Below are 22,417 nucleotides of genomic sequence, written 5' to 3'. Positions count from 1 at the left end.
CTTTGTTATCAGGAGAGAGCTCTCCCAGTGACGAAATAAAATCACCCCCAATAAGGCACGATAGCTTCAGTGGCAGGAAAGCGTCTCCCACTGATGAAGCACTATCCACACTGGTGCTTTTTGTTGTTAAGACTTTTGTCATTCGGGGGGTGTTTTTTCACACCTCTGAGTACCAAAAGTTTTAAAAATAGAAGTGCAATGTAGAATCATGGAATATGAGGGTTGGAAGGGACCTCAGTAAGTCATCTAGTCCAACCCCTGCTCAAAGTAGGAGCAATCCCCAGACAGATTTTTAACCCCTCAAGGATTAAACTCACAACTCTAGGTTTAGCAGGCCAATGTGCAAACCACTGAGCTAGCCCTTCCCCCACAACATAGCCTTGATGTTGGATGGTCATAATCATATGACATAGAAATGGGTTATATAGAGAGCAGCTTTCAGTGTGCTTGCACAGCCATTTAGGAACAATCTACAGTTGTATCACTATGTATGGTCATAATCATAGATGTCTGTGCAAAATAATTTCACACCTGCGAGGAAAATGGACAAACCTTTTTGCTGTGTTATCTGGGGAAATGGTAGAATGAACCCAGAGAAGGAATGTAAGCCTCTCAATGCAGGAGCTCAAGGTTAAGTTCAAGTGCAACTTGCTGTGTGAGTTGGTCTCAAAAGTGATTGCCATCGTGACTGATAATCACTGCTACCCAGAAAGGGAGGCCTTGGAGAAGGAAGTCAGGTGGACATCAAATGGAAAAAATGAAAAATAGTGTTGAAATATTTTTTTAAAACCCACAAATCTTTACACGTGTCTTTGAGCTGATGTCTGTTATAGAACATGACAAATTAGCTGTGGCACAGTGCCAGAATTTAGGATACTGCAGTGAGAAGCAGAACGGTTCTGCTGACTCATGTCGGTTTATGCTAGAAGCCAGATGAGGGAGGCTCATTCACTCCAATCCAGGCTATAAAGGATTTGTGTGTCCCTTTGAGGAGGGGCAGAGAGAGAACTTGCACCTGAGGCCAGAAAGGTGAAGCCTCAAAACAAGCCAAGCTTGGGTTAAGACTGAAGTTTTATTATCATTTAACAATAACGGCAAATCCCAGGAAGTGGTAAACTCGAACAATAAGGGCTTGTCTTCACTGCTCACTGGGTTTGTGCTACAGCACTAAAAACAGCTGTGTAGAAGTTCTAGCCCGGGTATAACTGAAGCTCTCATGCCATCTCCCTGCCAGCTCCAGCCTGAGCCTGAGGGTCTCAACAGCTGTTTTTAGCTCTGTAGTGCGAGCCCAAGTCTGTGGACCCAGGCTCGGAGACTCACTGCTGCCGTTTTTAATACACCATGTAGACCTACCCACTCAGGCTAGGCTAACTTGAGAGGAATTAACTTGAGTGTAAATAACTCTGTAGTGAAGACATGTTCTTAGCAGTTCAGGTGCAAAACCTGTGTGTGGATATGTGCACACTTGGGATGTGGAGAGAGCAGTGTGAGAACTTTCCCTATTCACAAATCTTATTATGTTGTGGAAAATAGAAAGGACATTTGTATTGGTTGGTGAATTTCAAAAGATTCGGTGTTTCCATTTGGATAAGCACCCAAAAATGTAGGTGTTTATCCAAATCCCTTAGATATGGAGGTCTTACACAAGCTTTCTCATGAGATTTCAGGACTCTTTGTTTTTGTTTGGGCCAGAAGTACTTTGAGGACAGCTTTTTTCATGGCATTCTAACATTTCTGCTTCTGGTCCAAAGCAGAACCTGGAAGTAAAAAGGACAAGTGAATAAAAATGAAATATAATGGATGGCAGAGTTGACCAAACTTTTTTTGATCTTCAGGAAAACTTTTTGATTTTAGTTCAACTCAAGTTTTGGAAGAAAGATCAGGGAGAGTGTCTGTAGTCCCTGATAATTTTCTCCCATCCCTATAAAGTAGTATTGTAGTTGTACACTGTGTGGGAGAGACAGGAAAAACATAAAGTTTGCCCAGGATGCAGAAGAGGGGAAAAGGCATCAGTCCATTAAAGGAAGAGTAAAAAATATCAAAACCTGCCATGTTAGCTCTGTAAAAGGCTAGAAGGGCAGCCAGTAGTAAGACAGGCCTAAAGAAGCTCCACAGAGACAAATCTCACATTAGTGAGATTGGTGGCTGAGGAAAAGTTAATAGCATTCCAGCACTGAAAAAGCAAACAGGTTTCCCTCCTCGTCAATGATTGAAAAGTGAAGTAAGTCAAAAACACCACACCTGAGGGCTGGACTCGTGCAAATTCTACTCCTAGTAGGAACACCCAGGAGGCAGAAAAAAAAAGATTTAAAAAGCCACTAGGGCTGCTCATGCTATGAGAGCATTAAATGGGATCTGATGAAGATCCTGGGAGAAATGCTGCCCCGGTTGAAGGCAGTGTGAGTTTTGGAATTGCCTTCAGTGGGACCAGGATTTCATCATTTTTGTATTGTTAAAATAGTTGAAAGTAAAGTGTTTTGTTTTTTTTTAAGGTGGTAGCAAGCATCACAAAAGGGAAATAACCTAAACTCAGGCCCAGGAAACTTCTATAAGCAGGGGTAATAGACAGAGGTACAGGCTGGTGTGCCATTCTGATGTACCTTAATATTTTGTTTAATGTCTTTAGTTTTTGGATTTTTCTGTATGTCTTGGAAGCAGGATACTAGAACCCTCTGGAGCAAATTGTATGTGGTGTGGAAGACCTAAAATACAGTAGGAACTTCTTGGCAGGAGAGAGCCAGGACATGGGGATTTCACACAGCCCTGCACAATAGGGAGCTATTTCCCTGACTGCTTTTCCCATATGAACATGGATGGGGAAATAACCATGTTAGGTCTGTGGCTAGTGGATCCTCTCCGAAGAGGGTATATTTGCTTGGCCAAAACCCTGGGCGGGGGAAAGCATTGAGCCCCCAACTTCTATACCCTGCAGCAGGGGCTTTGACCTGGCTACATGCTGGATCTGCTATTCTGGTTATTTCTGTTCCTTTAGAGTTGCTTCTGATCCCATGCTCTGAGTCCACTCTGCATTCCTGTGAGCTGATCTCTCTAGGAAATCTGTATGATTGTACCTGCTCATTCACTCAACTCATTCACTTTCCCACTGCCTCACTAGCGGGCGCACAGGGAAGCCTGTTGAAAAATGGGAGTCTTTCCATTGACTTCAATGGGCTTTTGATCCAGTCTGAAGGGCCAGATTTTGAAAGGTAAGTGCCAGGGCCATCCCTGCCAATTATGGTGCCCTACCAACCTGAGCATCTGCTCCCCTTTCCCCCGTCCCCCACCCTGCAGAGAGTGTGGGCTGTGCTCAAGGCCTGCAGGACCGGCAGCAGGAAGCAGAAGCTGTTGCCAGGCTCCCTCCCGCTAATTCCCTGTGCTGCGTCCGTCACTGGGGGAGTGGGCTTGGGAGAAGGGGTGGAAAATAGGGGCAGGGCGGAGGGAGTTGTCCTGGACCCTGCACCCACCTAGGAACGCACAGGGGGTCAGCTGGGGAATGGGGCTGGCTGCCGGTGCTACTGCATACAAAGCACGCAGCTGCATAGGGCACTATGTGTATGTCTAAGGACGGCCCTGGTAAGCGCCTAGTGTTTGAAAATCCCACTTGGCCCCTATGTGCATCTTTAGGAACCTAAATATTATTTTTTTTAAGTATTTAGGCCGAAGACCATATTTTCCTCAAGAGAACACACAAACCCTGTGAGTTAGCGTCCAAATTCACTCCCTCTTGGTCATACGTTTAGTTGGTACCTCAAAGCCCAATAGTACAACATACACTATGCTGCCTACAGTTTTCTAGTGATCTTGGTAATTATTAAAATATCATACTCTCCTCAATATGTGTGTGAAATGTTGTTAAGAAATATATACATTATATAATATGCCAACAATCTAGTAAACATAATGCAATTTGCAACTGATCCTTCACTTAGTTTTCTTGATTCATTATAAATCTATCCAAGCTGTTGAATTTGAAACTGAATTTCATGTAATTTCATGGTTAGCTCCTGAAAGTTAATTTTCTAGCCCATTTTAGTTTACTGTATCAAACTGTCATATATGACATTTTCACTTTCTAATATACAATATCTATAACGTATTATTTCATTTTCAATGTTCATGTGGTTAATCTGATCTGTGTGTTCTAGTGCAGCATTTTTAAATCTCATTTCTTTGTAAATTATGTGCATGTATTATGCAGTGTTTAAACATTTTTTAAAGGTAATGCTTATGAAAGTAAATGACTAAGTAGCAAGATCCTCTGCAAACGGCTCCTCTTTAGTCCTGGTTTACAACACCCCTGAGGAGCAGAGATTTCCTATTGTGCTGAATTGAATCACAGTGTCACGTTCCTTTATGGTGTATTCCCTGGTCTTCACTCATACGCTGTAGATTCTTGAGGTGCTGTAAAAATTAATGGAACTTAACATTTATTTTAAATATTATACCACTTATTCATGGGCCAATCTTGTTTGTGTTTTTTTATTTAGCTTTATCATACACAACAAAGACACTTTCTTCAACAATGCTACAAGAAGTAGAATAGTACACCATATTTTACAGAGAGTGAAATACGAAGAAGGAAAAAACAAAATTGGTAAGTGCTGAACAAGGTGCTTTTTAATTTGGTGTAAAACTCAGTAAAGCCAGGACATGCTCCTTATAGGTCAGCTTTGTTTTTTTTAAATCTCCTCACTGGGTATATAGCTCACACATTTCCAGGGTGATCGCTTTTTCTTGGTATGCCCAGTCATTTTGAAGACGAGGCAATGGAATGTTGGGCCGCTTTTCCATGAAAGGATATGGCTGACACTTCAGAAGACTATTTCCCTGTGCAGTAGGAAAGGCTGATGTAAGATAAACAAGAGGCACACGAGGTATTAACTGATGACACTAAATAGACGTACTGGCCCATTGCAAAAGGAGAACTTGCAACTCTCTTTGGGTCAAAGTGTGGAGGTGCATGGAGGGATGGGAAACTCATGCAGCCCTGAGTTTCAAACTCCAGCAATCCTGCATGAATCCCTGTTCCCCTCTCTTTGCACACGGAGATCATGGAGGTTACTGCAGCCCCCTGAATCCTTTCCATGGAGGGAGAGGGAGACCAAGATTGAGTTCTCCTCAAATTTCCTCTGCAAAAAATGGTGTCTTGACACAGGTGTGGGTTGGCTGGAGAGCTGTGTCCTTCTCTTCCTCTTCTCTGCATGCAGAAGAATGTTCTTCATTCTAGTGGGCCTTTGCACTGCTTCTGACAGAGCTCCGTGTCCGAACTGTCAGCTGAGGGAGCCTTGATCGGGTAGCAAAACCCAGTTTCCCCAGCTGACAACAAGCCAGGGAGGAACTTTTTTCCCCGTGCTCCCAGAATTAGGGAAGCACCACACGTGCTCGATGCCTCCCTGATGTCATCCTCAGCACCAGGGCTGGAGTCAAATTCCACTCCTGAGCAATGGGAAGAATCAGGGGGGCTGCATATTCCACATGCAGATACCACCTGGGCCGCTGTGTTCTCCTACTTGCCTCAGGATCCAAGTATCTATCCATCTATCCATGTGGCTCCCACCACTGTAGTATCAGAGTATCTTCTGCGTAGGCTTCTGGGCTGTAGGAACCTAGCCAGGCTAAATAGCTCTGGTGGGCTTCACACCATAGACACACCAGGGACCAAGATGTGTCCCATAGCAGAGACTAATACAACCAGCAGAAATGATATTTATGATAAATTAATGCTTCTCATTGGACTATTCTTATAAGATTTCCTCAGCTGATTAAGAATAGAATATGGAGTCTTTTGCCTCTAGGTCACTGGTTTGAATATTCCCAAGTGAACATAGGTGGCAGGTTATATTCTTTTGTGGGGCTCGGGCACCAGGAATATTCAGGGCTGGCCTGGGGGCCATGCTCCACCAATATTGGGAGCTAGGTCTCTCCCCCGGCCCTGCCTGGATCGGGCTCCAGCCCCCACTCCCCCCCCCCGCATCCCTGCCTGAAAGAAAGCAGCGTGTGTCTCTCCCCTGCCTGCTTGTGCTGCTGGTGTAGCACATTGCTACGCAGAGCGGCTCCCGGCAGAACTGCTGTCTGCTGTCCCAGGGTCCTAGTGCCTGCCATCCACTAATGGCAAGGCAGTCTGCTCTTACCCTGCCCTTCCGCCCTAGCCCTGAGCTTCTCCAATGCCCCAAACCCCTCATCCCCAGCCAGAGCCCTCATCCCCCTGCACCCTAATCCTCTGCCCCAGCCCTGAGCCCCTCCTGCATCATGAACCCCTCATCCTCAGCCACACAGCCCTCATCCTTGCACTTCAGCCTATCCTCAAACTCCCTTGCAGAGCATGCACCCCCTCCCCCTTCCCACACATCCCTTTCCTACACCCCCAGCCCAGAGCCTGCACCCAAACTCTGTCCCAAAGCCTGCACCCATCACCCCCTCCTGCACACCCACCCCCTGCCCCAGCCCCGGAGCCTGCACCCAACACTCAAACTCCATTCCAAAGCTTGCACCCTGCACCCTCCTGCACCCTAATCCCCAGCCCAGGACCTGCACCCCAGACCTTCTCCCCCCACCCAAACCCCCTCCCAGAGCCTTAGCGGGGGGGGGTGGAGTTTGAGCACCACCAAAATTTCTACAAACTTGCCACCCATGCAAGTGAATACTGCACTGTCCAATAGCTGTTCAGTGGCCTTTCAGTAAATTTCCAAATAAACAGCCATCTTCAGCACAGCTGGCACTAAGTACTTCTCTTGTGTTGTCAGTCTTGGCTGAGGAGCCAAAGCCTTAATGGACAGGGAAGATGAACTGTCCTTCCCCCTCAACTAGTGGTCCTTTTGGGTCTAAGTTCAGGTATGTTGTTGGGCCTCACACTGCTACTATCTGTCTTGTGGCTGTTCTCTCAGTAGATAGCTTCAGTCTCCAGGCCATCAATCCAACAGCTCTCAGAACAGTAAGTTAAATAAATGTAATGATGCTATTTTCATATGGAAATTAAGGCTTTCAACTGCTTTGTTACACTATGATACAAAAATTCAAAGGTTTTGTCTGAAATTTGCAGAATGCCAAGAAATGTGGCATCTCACTTAAACGAAGTTTACAAATATAGCCTCACATAGACTTTAATATATGATTATTAGACCAAAATATTTGGGGTGAAAGTCAACTCCTATTGACTTCACTGTGGTGTATTTGCCCTTCAAAGCTTTATATTCAAAGCATAACGAATTGTAGATTGTGAATAATATGGTAAATTACAGTAGCAAGTATCTGAATGTTGTATTCATCCTTCCCTTGTGCTCCACCATAGTATGACAAACATATGAAAGAAGTATTTTGTTACTTGTACCTTTCACTGAACTTCATTTACCAGTCTCATCATGAAAATGTGCTTGTCATCCTCATTTTACGGTTATTCTAGCCCTGCTTCTAATTAAATTAATATGTTTGGCTTTTAGGTCTGAATCGATTGCTTACTAATGGCTCCTATGAAGCTGCATTTCCTCTTCATGAGGTACTTTTCTAACATTTCTTGTTGGCTTTTAATTAATCTTTAATACCAATGTCATTGGGCTTGAGTCTCCTCTTACTCTGGTTTTACACTATTGTGTCCCCACTGGCTTCAGTAGAAAGTTACTCCTTATTAACACAGATGGTGTGAGCATTTTCTATGCTTTCTTTCATTTAATCCAGCTCATTAGAAAATGTTGATAACTCTTCCTGAAAATTCATGTGCTTCAGACTCACACACTGTCCCCCACTGGTGGCTATGAATAATGTGGTAGTAACAATCGTGTATTACAGGATTTCTCAAACATGTTCATGGTGTGAAACACATCCAAATACAGTGTGTGTCTGGGGGCACCACCTTCCTCCCTTTTACAATCACACAGATCATTCCCACTCCTTCACTTGCAATCACAGCTCCCATTAGCAATCCCTGTGGCAACTGCCTCAATTGTTTGGTATAGAAAAGCAACTTTAGGAATGTATTTAATGTGCTTTTAACTCCTTTTAATGCTGTCTAGCAGCTAGAAACAAAGAGGAGCCAGTATCATATCACCAGCTGGCTCGTCACAGTCTAACAAGCAACATTACTGGTTTCATGAATCACACTTTGACAGTTACTCATATATTGTACATTGAAGTCCAAAACTCTTTATCTGAAAGCTTGAGATCTTCTCCTTTTAAGCTAATAAAATTAATTAAAACAGAATTATGAAAACATCATCTATTGTATATTGGTTCTTGCACTGCCCACATCACCATGACATCTGAGCACCTTTCAGTTGTGCATGAATTCTTTACTTTCTTCAGTATTGTGAGACTCCTTGCTATCCCCAAACCTCCTCACTTGGAATAATTCCAGCATCATGTTAAACACGTATCTCTCAAAGTAAGCAGCCTCCTTCAGAGCTGCAATTGGTACCACTTTGAAGATGGTTATTTCACACTTCTAACTGATTATGCATTACAACACCAGTTTGCGGTAAGTGTGTCTTACCTTATTGAATTAATGGCAGAATACAGGTAATAGAACTCAGGATTCCCAGTCTTAGGATATCTCTACACAGCAACTGGAAGTCAGATTACAGCTTGGGTAGGCATACCCATGCTAACTTATACTATACCCACCTGAACTGCAATCACACTTCTCATTTCAGTATAAACATACCCACTCTTATGTTCTAATCACCAGACACACTGCATCTGCTGAGCATGCACCTCCCTTAAATGATGATTTAATGGTGGGACCCATTTGTTCTTAACCTTTTGTATACCGCAACCCTCTTTTATATATCAGGCCTACCCCGGGAACCCCCTTCCATTTACCAGTATGGAAGGGCAGAGTGGTCATGACACCTGACACCTATTTGCAACTCATGATCTAGTTACCAAATACAGGTCTAAGAAAAATCAATCTTTAAGACAAACTAATTCAACCAAGCTGTTGCTAAATTTGTCTTTTTGTTTTCATGCAAGGATTTTGTATAAACTGTTCAATTAAAACACACCTCTAGTTCCAGAGATTTCTTGGCAAATATTATTCTTTGCTCAATGTTTAAATCTGTATTTCAGGGAAGCTACCGAAGTAAAAATTCCATAAGAACCCATGGAGCAGAAAACCACAGACATCTGCTTTATGAGTGCTGGGCCTCATGGGGCATGTGGTATAAATACCAACCCTTGGATCTTGTACGGTAAAACTTTTTATTTGCTTTTAAAATGTTGCACTGTGTTCTAGGATACCGAGTGGGATAAGAGGGTAGGAAAGTCTAACAGAAGCATGAAGGACTCAGTTAATTCCTCTGACAAATTAGCCTAAACTCTCACACTGTAAAAGTGTGAGGGCCATGGCCTTCCCAGCCCCCCAGGTCTGGTGTCTCTGGGCCCCAAGGGTGTGGAAAGCCTGAATGTTCTTTGTGCCCAGGTCCCTAATAAATCTTAATCCGCCTCTGGCTACAAGGATCTATACACAAAATCTTTATTTAAAAGGTAGCAGCATCATTGAATATACTGATATGTTGGCAATTTGGGAGGGCTATTGAGAGCCTGAAATTGATACAGTTAATTCGTTTTTCTTTTTTAAAGTACTGTAACTGATAAGAGTTTTTAATTGTTCTGAAATAGAATGGTTTGTAAAAGATTCCCAGGAAGCACTAGAAGTTATTCTTTAAGGCTCTATAAAGCTCTTTTTTCTGCAACTTCATAAAATGGGAATTTGCTTTTTCTAGGGAAAAAAAATATTCACAGAGGAATACAATAATAGGGTTTGCTTGAGTCATGTAGTTTTTTAAAATGTGCTAGAAACAATGTAAAGCACAGTAATATATTTTTAGGTAGTATATCAACTTCTTTAGATGTTATCATTTCTTTTTGAGCCCCTTGGCCAAGTCTTCACTAAGGAAATTTACAAAACAAATTACACTATTGGTTCAGTGGTGAACCAGTAATTGCAATGAGGTAGTTTTGGGTTTGTTTTTTAAATGTCCCTAGCATAAGAGCAGTTTACACAACGGGAGTATAGGTGATTCAGTATACAGGTCTACATGAGCAGGAGGAGAACTAGGGCAGAGTGGTGGGTACGAGGTTTGCTGAGTGTTCACAGGTGACTGAGTAAAAGGCGACATCAAGCCCAGACTGACATTTTAAGTTGCTAATTGTAGTGCAGGCACAGGAGGAAGGGTGTCAGGAAAGGAGTGGACACCCTTTTCTCTCTCCCTTCCCAGCTGCTAAAACACTCCCATACACCTTTCCCTAACCCACACCAAAACATCCCTCCATACCACCTCTCCTTCCTCATACGCCACATTCCCTGGTTTTTCACCTTGAACAGTTGACCATATTAGCAAAAACTGCTGTTCACCTCAGTTAAAACTGCATGAATCCATGTACCCAAAACAAAAGTGTTTATACTAGTTCTGCCATGAGTGCTCATTTCATAGCTTTCCCCAGCTGTGGTACTGTAGAAAATCTATGTAAAGCCTATGCCCAGAGGGAGTGGGAGTTGAGGGTTTTCTGTTAGGGTCCTAATGGGCCAGTTTTCCAGTACCCACCATTGCCACCCAATATTTGTGTTGTCAGACTCTTTAGAGAGGCCAAGGACTGAGTGAGCTACCAATAGTGAACAACCTTCTCATTCATAGATGTGATACTCTCAAGTCAAGTTAGAGTGACGTTGCCAGGGTGAGAAGAGAAGCTGTTGCTTTTGTGTTTGTTTTTTCTTGCCATTAAATGTGGTCTTCCAGTGCACTCAATCTGGCACCTTCCATGGCCATTAACTTTACTTTAATCACACCAGTTGGCCAGTATGGAGATCTTAGTCACTAGACATTAACAAGAAAACAGCATTTGAAGGGCATCACACAATTCAGTGTTTCATTCCGCTTGGAAGCACCGGGGAGCATGAGAAGTACAGATTCTACACAATTGCAAAGGCATTGTTGTTAATCAACAGCTGTGAAAGGGTCAGCTTACTTGCATTGCTGCCTAAATGTAATTTCCGTACTGTTGTTACAAGAATCTTTCAAAATCACGAGAACTGAAAGTGATTAAAGGGGGACAATCTCCCTCTCTCTTTTCCCTCCCCTCAGTTCATTCACTTTGACCTTGCTCCTAAACCTGTTAAAGTGAATGAAAGCAGTCCCCATTGACTTCAGTGGGCTTTGTCCCTCTGTGCACTTGACAATGCTTTGTGCATAGTCTATTTTCCCCCTCTGTAGTCAGCGAGTCATTTTCCCCTCTTGTTTGTGTGAGTCTTTCACACAGCAATGAGGGAGAGAGAAAAACATTTTTTATAAAAAGAAAAGGAAAATGTGATTGTAAAACTACCAAAATGGGCATGAGGGTGGGGTAATACCTCAGGAAAATATGTAACTCTTTCTTTTGTTTTAAATAACTAGATTTCAGGTTGACAGTGCCTCAATCCCCCCCATATATGGTTTACATAACAGATACTTTAACAGCCTTCAGACATCTGCTAGAGTGCCATAGCTGCATTGAGTTTGTTTATGTGGTATAATAAGTCCTGTATAGGATTTTTTACTGAACTGTAAAAGGATGAATGAAGAAAGAACTTTTCTTGGCTGAGGTCCAAATCTGTCTCTCCTCTAACATCCTGTGTGCCTTTTAGGTGTCCTGATCCCAAGCAATCATATAATTAAGCTTGATAAACTTAGAGATCCCCAATAATAAATTGTATCGTGCTAAAGGCAGATTTTGCTTATTCTTTTATAAGGCATTAGCATTCTAAACACTAACAGGCTACAGAATATGTGTGTTGTTGCTAAATATCTAGGGTGAAATCTTGGCCCTTCTGAAAGTCATTTGTAGTTCTGCCACTGACTTCAGTCAGGCCCGGTTTCACCTCCATGTACAGGGGTCCTGGAAGGCTGATTTTCCTACTGACATAAATGTAAGGTTGAGGCATGTTGTCTGTAATGTTGTGATTATGCTAATAGTGATGTGTGGGTCTCTGGATGGAAGCAAGAATATTGGCTATTTGATTCCTTCACTTTTCATTTCCTTGCTTTTGAGGTTTTGTGTTAGGGAATGTTTTCTTTACAGTGACCTAATTAGATGCACAGCATGTTTATTAGTATAATTATTAATGATCTGGAAAATGGGGTGAAACATGAGATGGCAACCTCTGCAGAAGACACAATATTATTGAGGTGAATCAAAATAAGCGAAGACTGAATAACTTCAGAGGGACCTACCAAAGCTACATGAATGAGCAGCGTGATGGTAGAGGAAAGTCGGTGTTGAGAAATGCATGGTAATGCACATTCGAAGGAATAATTTCAACTACCCATACACATTACTGAGTACTAAATATACTGTAACGGCTCAGCTAAAAGACGACACTGTGGGTAGCTCAATGAAAATCTCTGGTCAACATGTAATGACAATCAGAAATAGGAAACAAAGCATAGCTAAGCTCATGCTTGGTGCAGCTGATGGGAAGAGAAAGGTAAATGTGTCTCTAAGCCACCTTTGTCTCCTGGGACTGACTAGGGGCCAAACTGGCCCCCCAGTGTAAATTAGAACAGACACAGAGCTGCTCTAACTGCTGCCAGCTATAATGGTCCCCTAGGGATCATTCTGTTGGTCTGGGGTAACTAGAGCACATTTCCATAGCACTCATCACAATAGTATGTAAGCAGAGATTTAGCTGATATATTTGTAGAATGAAAATACTGAACTACTGATCATTGCATATAAAATATGGGCTTGATTCTGGTCTTACTCTCAATGCAGTACATGGAGTTATCACAGTGTAAAACTTGTGAGTGTGACAAGAAAGATGCCATTTATCTGTATCTAAATCAGTATGTATCAAAGCAGTGGCCGTACAGAGTGCTCTTTAAAAGATAACTGTTCACAAGTGGCCTCAGTTGTCTCCTTCCTACACTGCAGAAGTTTAGATTGCCAGTGGCAGCACCTATTCATTTTGCCATTTAATGCACAAATTAAAACTGAGATCAGCCTTGGTATCAGAAGAAGCTGTTGGCTTGATCTCTGGATTCTAAGAGGAGCCCTGCATTTTGCAACCAGCAGATGTAAAGGGTTCAAATAGGGAAAAGACATGGTTTGTCAGGAACAATTTTCAGTTAAGGGAGCGGAAAGAGAGAACATCCATGCTGGAGTGTGAAAAGCACCATAATACAAGAGAAATCTCATCTGCGAGGGGTCAGAGTTGCTGGGTGAGCTATGCCTTAGATCACTTTTTGTCCCTCTCAAGTGCACCCTTCAGGTGAAACAAGCCTGGCTTCCTGCACCTCACTCTGGGTGGAACCCCCTTGCAGTTGAATCGCTCTCAGCCTGGATCTCTGGGCTGCAACCCCCCCACCCTTTTTACCAACCATGTTAACCCAGCAGGCTCAACTGAGTTTGGCACCTGTCATCCCTTTTTCTCAGGGAACCGATGACTGATTAATGTGGGTCAAAAGCAGTTTCTTCACAGCAAAGTTAGTACTTAATTGCAGTAGGAAACACAGACTTTAGAAAAAGAGGTTATCACAACAAAGAATCCTGTATGCATATTTCCTACCTAACCTTAATCTATCTATCACTCAGGTAGGTCCAGCATATTCCCATCTCTGGGTCGGGAGTGACAGCCTCCTTGCTGCACTCCTTGTGGTGTACTGTGTCTCAGGCCTGGTCTACACTACACGTTTAAACCGATTTAACGCTGTACCCGTCCACACAACAAGGCCCTTTATATCGATATAAAGTGCTCTTTAAATCGGTTTCTGTACTCCTCCCCAACGAGAGGAGTAGCGCTAAAATCGGTATTACCATATCGGATTAGGGTTAGTGTGGCCACAAATTGACAGTATTGGCCTCCGGGCGGTATCCCGCAGTGCTCCACTGTGACCACTCTGGACAGCAATCTGAACTCGGATGCAGTGGCCAGGTAGACAGGAAAAGCCCTGCGAACTTTTGAATTTCATTTCCTGTTTGTCCAGCGTGGAGCTCCGATCAGCACGGGTGGCAATGCAGTCCCAAATCCAAAAAGAGCTCCAGCATGGACTGTACGGGAGATAATGGATTGACCACTATATAGGGAGACAAATCTGTTCTATCAGAGCTCCGTTCCAGAAGACGAAATGCCAAAGCATTTGAAAAAAATCTCCAGGCTATGATACAGAGTCCACAGCACAGTGCTGCGTGACATGCATAACGGAAAGCCAAAGAATCAAATGGACGCTCATGGAAGGAGGGAGGGGGTACCGAGGACTCCAGCTGTCCCACAGTCCCCGCAGTCTCCGAAAATCATTTGCGTTCTTGGCTGAGCTCCCAATGCCTGTAGAGTCAAACACATTGTCCGGGGTGGTTCAGGGTCTATCTCGTCAATTTGCCACTCCCTCCCCCCCCGTGATAGAAAAGGGAAAAAAATCATTTCTTGACTTTTTTATATGTCACCCTATGTATACTGTATGCTGCTGGTAGACACTGTGCTGCAGCAGTAAACAGTAGCATCCTCTCTCCTCCCCTCCCCGATGGCAGATGGTACAGTGCAGTAGGACTGATAAGACGTCCTCGTCATGAGCCCGTGAGTGCTCCTGGTTGGCCTCAGGTAAGGCCGGCCGGGTGCGCCTGGGTAAAAATCGGAATGATTCCTGGTCATTCCCAGTAGATGGTACAGAATGGCTGGTAATCATCCTCATCATAGCAACTGGGGGCTGAGCTCCATCAGCCCCTTCCCTTTCGTGTGTAAAGAAAAGATTCTGTACTGCCTGGACTATCATAGCAGCAGGATGCTGGGCTCCTCTCCCCCACACTGCTTAATGTCCTGCCTGGACTATCATAGCAGCTGGAGGCTGCCTCCCCCTCATTTTATCTCACTAAAAACTCAGTGTTTCTTATTCCTGCATTCTTTATTACTTCATCACACGAATGGGGGGTTACTGCCACAGTAGCCCAGGAAGGTTGGGGAGGAGGGAAGCAACGGGTGGGGTTGTTGAAGGGGCATCCCCCGTGAATGGCATGCAGCTCATCATTTCTGTGGGATCTGACACGGAGCGGCTGTGCTCTCTGGTTCTCTGGTACACTGGTTCTCTAGTACACTTGCCCCATATTCTAGGCAGGACTGACTCTATTTTTAGGTACCATAAAGGAGGGATTGACTCTGGGAGTCATTCCTATTTTTGTCTTTGCACCCCCGGCCGACCTCAGCCAGGGGCACCCATGACAGCAGCAGACGGTACAGAACGACAGATAACCATCATCTCATTGACAATTTACAATGGCACAGTAGATGGTACAGAACAACTGATAACCGTCTCTGCTATCATGCAAAGGCAAATGAATGCTGCTGTGTAGCGCTGCAGTATCGCCTCTGTCAGCAGCATCCAGTACACATACGGTGACAGTGACAAAAGGCAAAACGGGCTCCATGGTTGCCATGCTATGGCGTCTGCCAGGGCAATCCAGGGAAAAAGGGCACGAAATGATTGTCTGCCGTTGCTTTCCCGGAGGAAGGAATGACTGATGACATTTACCCAGAACCACCCGCGACAATGATTTTTGCCCCATCAGGCACTGGGATCTCAACCCAGAATTCCAAGGGGTGGGGGAGACTGCGGGAACTATGGGATAGCTATGGAATAGCTACCCACAGTGCAATGCTCTGGAAATTGACGCTAGCCTCGGACCATGGATGCACACCGCCGAATTAATGTGCTTAGTGTGGCCGCGTGCACTCGACTTTATACAATCTGTTTTACAAAACCGTTTTATGTAAAATCGGAATAATCCCGTAGTGTAGACGTACCCTCAGTCAGTTTGGGGTGCCAGACTCAGTCTGTTGAAAACACACTCCTCTTTCCTAAGGCCAGCATCCTTAAGGTTTGGGAGCCCCTTTGGTCCTTGGTTTTGGCCTGGGAAGAATACACCACAGCGGACAAGCTGTAGGCAGGGGATATCCCTAATGAGTAGCTTCTCAATTGTTCTCCAGGGAGTCTCATCTTTGTCATTGTTTCATTTCCTATTGGTTTATTCCTTAACAGTCTCTTGTGACCTAACTCCTGGCAGCAAGCAAATTAATATCGAACACATAACTTGAGAAACATAAAAATACTACACATAACTGCCTCATTCACCACAGAAGACTGTCTTTAATACTTTGCTTCACTACTTTGAATTATATACATCGGTAAAAATAGGTGCTGATGCAAATGATCGCATAAAATGTAAATTTTCTTTCTCAGGGGAGCAGACAGATTGTCAGCCAAAAATTAGGCCATGGGGTTCACTCATGCAGTTGAATCAGGCATCTAAAACTGATCTCAGTGTGTCTTTGTACAGCGAGACTTGCTACTCTTGTCAGAACTGACTGGGTTACTGCCATATTTCCGTCTCTTTAGTCACAAGAATTGTGGACTGTTGAATGACAGAGGAATAAAAGCAATATGACAACATTTGGCCTTTGGTCTAGTGAAGCTGAGTTTGATCAATCTTCACATTGCTTTAAAAATACAAAATATCATCTTAATTCAGACAGATGGATTGCTCAAACTGGAAACTCTTTGACATGCATTTTAAAATTGATGATTTCATTCATTCCAAGCCAAGTATTGTTCACTTTCTTTCTCTTTCCTCCACTGGCTCTCACCCAAGAAACAACATGGGTGTTTTCTTCCTTACATAAAAGACTGATCAAGAATGTTTTCAGGTAGTCTAAAGGCAACAACATGGTTGGTTTCACTCTTTGACCCTGGCAGTCAGATGCTTCAATATTAGCATAACAAGTTGTGCTGATGTAAAACATATTTAAACTGACCTGACACCCAGCTGTGATTTGACCCTAAGGTTTCTGAAGCACAGGATGGTTATATTTCCTCATTCGTTAAAATGAATCTGGAGAATGATCTTTTAAACTTTTCATTATCGTTATTATTGATTGATTTATAAAGCATCTGACGTCATGATCATGATGCGGTACGCTTTCAGTCCATGTTGGAATTGTGAAATAAATATTCTAATGACTCTGGTAAGAGAAGTAGAAGCAAGGTAGAAGAGTGCTCTCTGACTCATCAATTCTTCTTTGGATGATTGCACAGATGCATTCCACTCTTGGTGTCAGTGCACTTAGCACATGGCCATTGGGAACCTTTTCCCTCAGAGGTACCCATTGGCCAGTTCAAGCTCCCCTGCTGCCATGTGCCACTGTGTGCAGGTATAAAGGGCAGAGCTGCATCTAGTCCTTCTTAATTCCTTCTTACCACCCATTATGGTCGTTGGAACTCTGTACTACACTGGACTCCATGTGTGCGTGTGTGTGCGTGTGTATAGTCTAATTGTCAGACTTGTTGTTTTCCCCATTTGAAGTGTATTCCATTCACAGCACCAAGGTATGTCCCAGGCACTGGATATCAAGTCGTGTGCTTTTTGTGCCAGTGAGTGACCTGCCCAGTAGATGCCTGAAGTGCTTAGGGGAAGCACATGTGAAGGGTGGCTGATTTGCAGGGAGTTCAAACATAGGACAAAGAAGCAGGGGCAGCTCTAGGCATTTTACCACCCCTAGCACGGCAGGCAGGCTGCCTTTGGCAGCTTGCCTGCGGAGGGTCCACTGGTCCCACGACTTAGGCAGACCTCCCACAGGCACCCGGGAGGTCCGCCTAAGTCGTGGGACCAGCGGACCCTCCGCAGGCAAGCCACCTAAGGCAGCCTGCCTGCCACCCTCACGACGCGAGCAGAGCGCCCCCCACAGCTTGCCACCCCAAGCGTACACTTGGCGTGCTAGGGCCTGGAGCTGCCCCTGCAAAGAAGGATAGGGATGCTAGGCTGAAATTCCTGTGATGGAGGCGCTTCTCAGGCCACCATCAGAGCCAACCCTGGCTCAGTGCTGAGTGCTGCTCAGGCCACCATCAGAGCCAACCCTGACTTAGTGCTGAGTGCTGCAGCTTCAGTGAGATGTGCCAGTGTTGTCTTCCCTACAGGAGCCTGGTCCCTTGGCACCACTGTCAGTGATTCAAGCTTCAGTACCACACATGGTCCCTCAGTACCATCCAAGGGGAAACCTGCTATGATGGCATCACTCCATCCATCACCAGACTCTCAGCACAGGTCCCTGGTACTGACTGGATCAGCCCCGCCATGGTCAAATGTGGGGAATCCTCACTGTCAGACTTGGAGGTGGGATCTTACATATCACAATGCCACAGCAGGACCCACTGGTCTCTGCACAGATCCTATCTTCCCATCTATCACCATGACCCTTCAATGGGACCTGCCTCAAGAATGTGTCTGGGACAACAGAACTCTGCCTCATATTGGTGGCCATTCTGGAGTCCTTGGGCATTTTCCCCAGCTTCCAGATCTTCCCCACACCATGCATACTCAGTGCCCTCAACTATGAGGGCTGAATTTACTCACTGAGTGGCTCTGTCGCCAGAGTCTAGCACCAGGTTTGCAACAGGGTCAGTGTGTTCCTGTTATCTTTGGGGAATTTGCTGGTATTGACATGTTCTGGTACCATCCTTCTGGAATGTGCTTGCATGAGTGCTCTGTGCCCAGCACCTCTTAGGAATATGGGTTTTTGCAATATCAGCCCTGTGCTTGCCAAATTCTGTGAGCAGGGCCTGCCTCTTGCTCACAGCCTGACTTTGCTTCATATCAGCAAAATTTTGACCACTACTTTAGTTCAGGCCTCATAGCAGGCCTCTGATACAAGAACTTATGTCTCAGGCTTTCTTCCTACTACACCGGACACTTTCATAAATCCTCCCAGGTGTTCGTAGCAGTGGCAGACAGAGTAAGAGGTCATATCTCCCCCCCACCCCCGAGAATTTATTCTTGGATTGCATTTTGCATACTCATGTGCTATGACTTGATTAATGTCTAGGCTTGCCAGGCACTCAGTTTTCAACCGGAATGCCTGGTTGAAAAGAGACCCTGGTGGCTCCCTGCTTGCCCGAGCTCTGCACAGCTCCAAGAAGCTGCCACCAGGTCCCTGCAACCCCTAGACACATGGGTGGCCAAGGAGGCTCCACGCGCTGCCTGTGCTCCAAGGACTGGCTCCATGGCTCCCATTGGCCAGAAACTGTGACCAATAGGAGCTGCGGGGGGGCACTAGTGGGCGTGAGGAGCCTCCCTGGCCACCCATGCATCTAGGGGCTGCAGGAACCTGGCAGCCACTTCCTGGGAGCCGTGGTAAGTGCAGCTGGGACCCCACACCCCAACCCCCTGCCCCAGCCCGGTGAAAGTGAGTGAGGGTGGGGGAGAGCGAGTAATGGAAGGAGGCAGGGATGGAGTGAGGGGGACAGGGCCTCGGGGAAGAGGCAGGGCAGGGGGTTGGGCAGGGGTGTTCGGTTTTGTGCCATTAGAAAGTTAGCAACTCTACTAACCCTATTGTACCTCCTACTAATATCGCTTCATCCAACAGTGTCACCGCTTATTCAACAAGGTCACAATTGGCCTCTGTGGCCTTTCTGGCAAAAGTTCCAGTTGCAGACATTTGTAGAGTGGCAATCTTGTTCGTGGTCCACATACTTGCCTCCCACTATGCTGTGGCTCAAGACTCCAGAGATGCTGCTAAAGTGGGATGAGTTGTTCTTTACTCTTTATTGAAATAGATTCCAATCTTGCCTCCTTTATGGCTTGTGAGTCATCAAGAGAGGAATGCACACGTGCAATCATTCAACAAAGAAAAAAGTTACTAATCTGTTCCGTAACTGATGCTCTTCAAGATGTGTTGCACATGCCCATTTTACAACCTGCACGCCTACCCCTCTTCATCAGAGTTATGGCAAGAAGGAACTGAGGGGAGCTAGGGTTGGCTCTGCCCCTTCTTTATGCAGCAGCAGAGGGAGCTCGAACTGCCCAACAGGGACCATTGAGGGGGAAAGTTTTCCTACAGCCATGCAGTGGGCACACCAACACCAAGAATGGAATGGACAAGTGCAACACTTCTGAAGAACGACAGTTATGGAACAGGTTAGTAACTGTGTTTTTCTTGGAAATGCTCTGGGTCCAGTGTAACTACATCAGTTTCAACAGAGTTTTTCTCAGGAAACACTTCTGTATAATGGAGAGCAGCATTTCGCCTTTTGTTTCCTGGACATACAGAACCAATTACCAAATTTTCAAAAACGTTCAACATTCAGCACTGCAGCCCTCGATGGGAGTTGTTGACTGTGCAGCATTTTTGAAGAACATGCAGGCACCTAAGTATGGATTTAGGCTCCTGTTTTAGAAAATCTTAGTCCCAATATCTCCCCTCAAATATGACTTAAATCTTCCTTTTCTGTTAGCTAACAATGCTACATAAAACCTACAGAAACTGGCAGGTAACTTTACTCTGTTGTGTTTTAAACAGACGGTATTTTGGTGAGAAAATTGGCTTGTACTTTGCCTGGTTAGGCTGGTACACAGGAATGCTCTTCCCAGCTGCCTTCATTGGATTGTTTGTCTTTTTGTATGGAGTCACAACACTGAACCACTGCCAAGTCAGGTAAAGTGAGCACTTTTATTAGTGAAGTTACCCGTATTTGTACGTTTGGGGTTGTTGTGTATAATTTGGTTCTGTTTAATTTCTTATTTTAAAATACACCATATGGTATCAAGTCTTTAACAAAAACAACATAAACACATAGGGCAAGGTTGTGCCCGGCTTTCACAAGGTAGTGGAGAACGTGCATCAAGTCTCCCTTGTCTTGTGCTCTGGCACGTGGGCTGGATAACATGTGGTCCCCTGAGTGCATGGACTATGTAAAGCTAGGGGTGCTGTGCAAGCTAGCATCTCACAGTGATGGGGAGAGGGCGGAGCCATGGCTTTCTGAATGGCGAGAAGAGGGGAGACGAAATGTCACTCTCCAAGGAGAGTGTGCTTCCCAAAGCTCCAGATGGCACTCTTCAGGCATTGTGCCACCTGGAGCTCCTCTGGAGGTATTGTACCTCTACACTGCTTCACAGCCTGAGGCAGTGCCTGAAAGAGTCCCTTGAAATTAACAAAATTCCCTTTAATCCATAATCACCATATTCCTATCTCTTTCTGTCAGAGACCTCTCTTGGCTCAGGGACAATTTAGAAATGGTAAAGTGCTAATAACTCATCCTGTCTATCCTGCCAGCCACTGCAGGACTATTCTCTACATGTTTTCTAGTCCTTTTTGATTTTGCTCTTTTTTTAAAAAAACAAACAAAAGAACATGCCATCTAAAAATTTCAAAGTTCATGTGTTTTCTTGAGAAAGGCATTATTCACATATGAAGTTGAGAAGACCTACACAGTGTGGCGAAGTACCTGCTTCTCCTCTGCTGGCTCAGTCCCTTGCCGCCTTGGAGCCGCAGGCTTGGACAAAGCAAAAGCCCTTCCTGGTCGCACAGGGTCTGGCCGATCCCTTCTCAGCCAGTCTCTTGCTCAGTTTTTCTCTCCTTCTGGGGAGAGTGCAATCTGCCTTGCAGGAAGAGTGTCAGAGTCCTGCTGCACCTACTCGCTGGCAGCTACTCTACTTCTCTCCTCCCCCACCCCCCGCTTCCCTGCCAGGGAGGGGTTTAAAAAGGTCCCCAGCAATTGGGGCCAGCTGAAGCTAATTAGTTCCCTGGTAACCCCTGTTCCAGCTGAGCCTTGTTTCTCCGTGGCTATCTGCCCTCAATGGATAGGGAGAGGCCTTTTAACCCCTTTGGGACTAATTACTACCCCTCTCCTGGTAGCTAATTGTCCTGAGTTTGCCACAACAGTCATAGTGTACATATCTCAAAGTGTTGAAGACAGCAAGCACATATTGACATCACTAACAGAAAGCACTAGAAATGTATGATAACAGAAATTTAATTCACCATCTGTGATTTTAGAGAAATATATTGGTCCATTTTCAGAATGATAGTTGTGTATGAAAGTATCAACCATTATCTTCTCTCTTTTTCCAGTAAAGAAGTCTGTCAAGCTACAGATATTATAATGTGTCCAATATGTGATAAATTCTGTCCCTTCATGAGGTTGTCAGACAGCTGTGTTTATGCCAAGGTACATTTAAACTATCCAAATAGAAAATGTTTATTCTTTCTCAGTATTTTGTTGGTTAAATAAAAAAAGTTTCAAGTCATGGATCAGATTCAGTCCCTTCACTTCAATGAACCCACTTATACTGTGACTGAATTTGATCTTTAGAATTTATTTACACATATTATGCAATTGCACTTGATATATTCAGCAGTCACAAAAATTATGTCCTAGCACTTGGAACAGCACTTATGAACCATCTTGCGTGCATAGCTTCTCAAAACAAATTACCTTGGGCTGAAAGGATGAACTGCCCCAGAAGTTATAAGTCTGTACAAGAGATAACTGTTCAGCTGATATGGACCTTGATCCCGAAGGTGCTGAGCATCTGTAACTCCCATGCTGAGCACCATTCAGAATAAGGCCCACAGAGAGGATGTTGGTCTTCAGGACAGCCAGTCTAACGGCTCTCATAAGCACTACCCATTTTT

At 44.6% G+C, this 22,417-nt stretch overlaps 1 protein-coding gene across 4 annotated transcripts in view; it reads left to right on the top strand.

Moving 5' to 3' along the window:
• The window catches only part of ANO4 (anoctamin 4), a 211,065-nt gene that overhangs the window by 114,039 nt on the left and 74,609 nt on the right, over positions 1-22,417 (top strand). For all 4 annotated transcript variants that reach the window (XM_030548451.1, XM_030548448.1, XM_030548447.1 and 1 more), the window contains 5 exons: positions 4,488-4,594; positions 7,437-7,492; positions 9,058-9,179; positions 20,303-20,437; positions 21,854-21,950. In XM_030548451.1, the coding sequence (XP_030404311.1) occupies positions 4,488-4,594; positions 7,437-7,492; positions 9,058-9,179; positions 20,303-20,437; positions 21,854-21,950 (517 nt within the window). The remainder of the gene's footprint in view (positions 1-4,487; positions 4,595-7,436; positions 7,493-9,057; positions 9,180-20,302; positions 20,438-21,853; positions 21,951-22,417) is intronic.

Source organism: Gopherus evgoodei, chromosome 1, assembly GCF_007399415.2.
Source record: "Gopherus evgoodei ecotype Sinaloan lineage chromosome 1, rGopEvg1_v1.p, whole genome shotgun sequence".
NCBI lineage: Eukaryota > Metazoa > Chordata > Testudines > Testudinidae > Gopherus > Gopherus evgoodei.
Note: the sequence above shows the minus strand (reverse complement) of the source record. Positions and strands in the feature narration are given on the sequence as shown.